At 46.5% G+C, this 3,292-nt stretch overlaps 1 protein-coding gene across 1 annotated transcript; it reads left to right on the forward strand.

Annotated features, from left to right (window-relative positions):
• Positions 1-453: 453 nt before the first annotated feature.
• LOC138899074 (uncharacterized) lies at positions 454-2,588 on the forward strand. Its single transcript, XM_070185209.1, has 4 exons — positions 454-865; positions 980-1,203; positions 2,187-2,337; positions 2,470-2,588. Exons 1-4 carry the CDS (start codon positions 454-456, stop codon positions 2,586-2,588), a joined length of 906 nt encoding a protein of 301 aa, XP_070041310.1.
• The last annotated feature ends 704 nt before the right edge of the window (positions 2,589-3,292 follow it).

The raw sequence follows: 3,292 nt of genomic DNA on the forward strand, positions 1-3,292 counted from the left end.
ATTTGTAGGTTCATTGATGGCCTCACATATCAATTATGGTTACTTATGACTAGAGAGAGGGTATCTGGTGCTACTTTTGATGAGGTAGTCGACATTGCTTGGCAGATAGAGATGGTCTGCAGTCACGAGCGGGGTGAGAGGGAGGCCAAAAGGCCTCGTAGATCAGGTGATTTCAGCGGTGTTCCTTCAGGGGGTCAGTTTTACCAGGGTAGAGGTCGACCTTACATGCACGCTCAGACGGGTCGTCCAGTTCACTGTGGTGCATCATCCAGCCATGGTTCATATAGTTATCATTAGGGTCAGTCATCTCTCAGTGCCCTACCAGCTTAGAGTTCATCCCATGCACCTTTAGTTCAGGGCTCATCCGGGTTCTTCTAGTGGGTATTCTGGTGCTCGGGGCTCTCTCTAGTCTCTACCGCCATTTGCAGGGATGGGTTGTTTCGGTGTGGAGATATGGGTCACATCAAGAGGTATTGTCCCCGCCTTACAGGAGGTCCAGCTCAGCAGAGGAGTCAACTTATGACTTCAGCTCCCGTTATTTCACCACCTACTCAGCTAACTCCGGGTGGAGCTCAGTCAGTTAGGGGTTGCCCTAGAGGGGGAGGCCGATCAGGCGGCGGTCAGGCTCGATTCTATGCTATTCCTGCCAGACTAGATGATGTTGCTTCATACGCAGTGATCACATGTATTGTATCAGTTTGCCACAGAGAGGCCTCTGTATTATTTGACCCTGGTTCCACTTATTCATATGTATCATCTTATTTCGCTCATCATTTGGATGCGCCCCGTGAATTCTTAGTTTTATCTGTTCATGTTTCTACGTTGGTGGGCGATACTATTATTATGGACCGTGTATATCGGTCATGTATAGTGACCATTGGGAGTCTGGATACTAGAGTTGATTTCCTATTGCTTAGCATGGTTGATTTTGACGTGATCTTTGGTATGGATTGGTTGTCTCCGTGTCATGTTGTTCTAGATTGTCATGCTAAGACTGTGACGTTGGCAATGCTAGGGTTGCCGAGGATTGAGTGGAGAGGTTCTCCAGACTATGATCCCAGTAGAGTGATTCCATATTTGAAGGCCCAGTGGATGGTTGTGAAGGGTTGTTTATCTTATTTGGCCTTTGTGAGGGATGTTAGTGTTGATGCTCTTACTATTGATTATGTTCCGGTGGTGCAGGAATTTCCGGATATGTTTCTTGTAGACTTGACGGGCATGCCGCCCGATAGGGATATTGACTTCGATATTGACTTGGTGTCGGGCACTCAGCCCATTTCTATTCCACCATATCGCATGGCACCAACTGAGTTGAAGGAATGGAAAGAGCAGCTTCAGGAACTCCTTGATAAGGGGTTTATTAGGTCTAGTGTGTCACCTTAGGGTGCACCGGTGTTGTTTGTGAAGAATAATGACGGTACTATGAGAATGTGCATTGATATAGGCAGTTGAACAAAGTTACAATCAAGAACAAGTATCCTTTGTCACGTATTAATGATCTGTTTGATCAGCTTCAGGGAGCGAGGGTGTTCTCCAAGATTGATTTGAGGTCTGGGTATAACCAGTTGAAGATTCGGGACTCGGATGTTCTAAACACGGCATTCATGATCCGTTATGGTCATTATGAGTTTCTTGTGATGTCTTTTGGGCTGACCAACGCCCCAGCAACGTTCATGCATCTAATGAACAGTGTGTTTCAGTCGTATCTCGACTCGTTTGTTATTGTATTCATTGATGACATCCTGGTGTACTCTCGTAGCCAGGAGGATCATGCCCAGCATTTGAGGATTGTGTAGCAACGACTGAGGGAGGAGAAACTTTATGCCAAGTTCTCCAAGTGTGAATTTTGGCTCAGTTCAGTGGCATTCTTAGGACACATGGTGTCCAGTGAGGGTATTCAGGTGGATCCGAAGAAGATAGAGGCGGTTTAGAGTTGACCCAGACCGTCCTTAGCTATGGAGATTCAGAGCTTTCTCGGCTTGGCCGGTTATTATCATCGCTTTATGGAGGGTTTCTCATGTATTGCATCGCCCTTGACCAAATTGACCCAAAAGTGTGCTCCTTTCAAGTGGTCGGATGAGTGTGAGGAGAGCTTTCAGAAGCTCAAGACTGCCTTGACCACAACTCCAGTTCTAGTTTTGCCGTCAGCTTCAGGCTCTTATACAGTGTATTGTGATATTTCTCAGATCAGCATTGTGTGTGCGTTGATTCATGAGGGTAGAGTGAATGCTTATGCTTCGCACCAGTTGAAGCCTCATAAGAAGAACTACTCTATTCATGATTTGGAGTTGGCTGCCATTGTTCATGCATTGAAGATTTGGAGGCATTATCTCTATGGTATGTCTTGTGAGGTATTTACTGATCATCGTAGCCTCCAATTCTTGTTCAAATAAAAGGATCTAAATTTGAGATAGCGGAGATGGTTGGAGCTGCTAAAAGACTAGGATATCACCATTTTGTATCATCCAGGGAAGGCTAATGTGGTGGCTGATGCCTTGAGTAGAAAGGTGGTGAGTATGGGTAGTCTTGCATTCATTCACGTTGGGGAGAGACCTCTTGCAGTTGATGTTCAGGATTTGGCCAACTAGTTTGTGAGATTGGATATTTCGGAGCCCAGCCGGGTTCTAGCTTGTGTGGTTTCTCGGTCTTCCTTATATGATCGCATCAGAGAGCACCAGTATGATGATCCTCATTTGCTTGTCCTTAAGGACACAGTTCAAAACGGTGATGCCAGAGATGTGACTATTGGGGATGATGGGGTATTGAGGATGCATGGTCGGATTTGTGTGCCCAATGTGGATGGGCTACGTGAGTTGATTCTTGAGGAGGCCCACAGTTCGCGGTACTCCATTCATCCAGGTGCCGCAAAGATGTATCAGGACTTGAGGCTGCACTATTAGTGAAGGAGAATGAAGAAGGATGTAGTGGGATTTGTAGCTCGGTTCCTTAACTGTCAGTAGGTGAAGTATGAGCAACAGAGACCGGGTGGATTGCTTCAGAGGTTAGAGATTCCAGAGTGGAAATGGGAGCGGATCACCATGGATTTTGTAGTTGGACTTCCACGGACTTCGAGGAAGTTCGATGCTATTTGGGTGATTGTGGATCGGCTGACCAAGTTCGCGCACTTCATTCCAGTTGGTACTACCTATTCTTCGGAGCGGTTGGCTGAGATTTACATCCGAGAAATTGTTCGCCTTCACGGTATACCAGTTTCCATCATTTCAGATAGAGGCACACAGTTTTGGGGAGCCGTGCAGCGAGAGTTAGGCACCCAGGTTGACTTGAGCACATC

The sequence above is a fragment of the Nicotiana tomentosiformis genome, chromosome 1, assembly GCF_000390325.3.
Source record: "Nicotiana tomentosiformis chromosome 1, ASM39032v3, whole genome shotgun sequence".
Lineage (NCBI taxonomy): Eukaryota > Viridiplantae > Streptophyta > Magnoliopsida > Solanales > Solanaceae > Nicotiana > Nicotiana tomentosiformis.

Coding starts and splice junctions, on each gene's coding strand:
- LOC138899074 (XM_070185209.1), top strand. CDS start 454: ATGGGTCACATCAAGAGGTATTGTCCCCGCCTTACAGGAGGTCCAGCT. Junction 866..979: donor GGACCGTGTATATCGGTCAT/GTATAGTGACCA, acceptor ATGTTGTTCTAG/ATTGTCATGCTAAGACTGTG. Junction 1,204..2,186: donor AATTTCCGGATATGTTTCTT/GTAGACTTGACG, acceptor GATATTTCTCAG/ATCAGCATTGTGTGTGCGTT.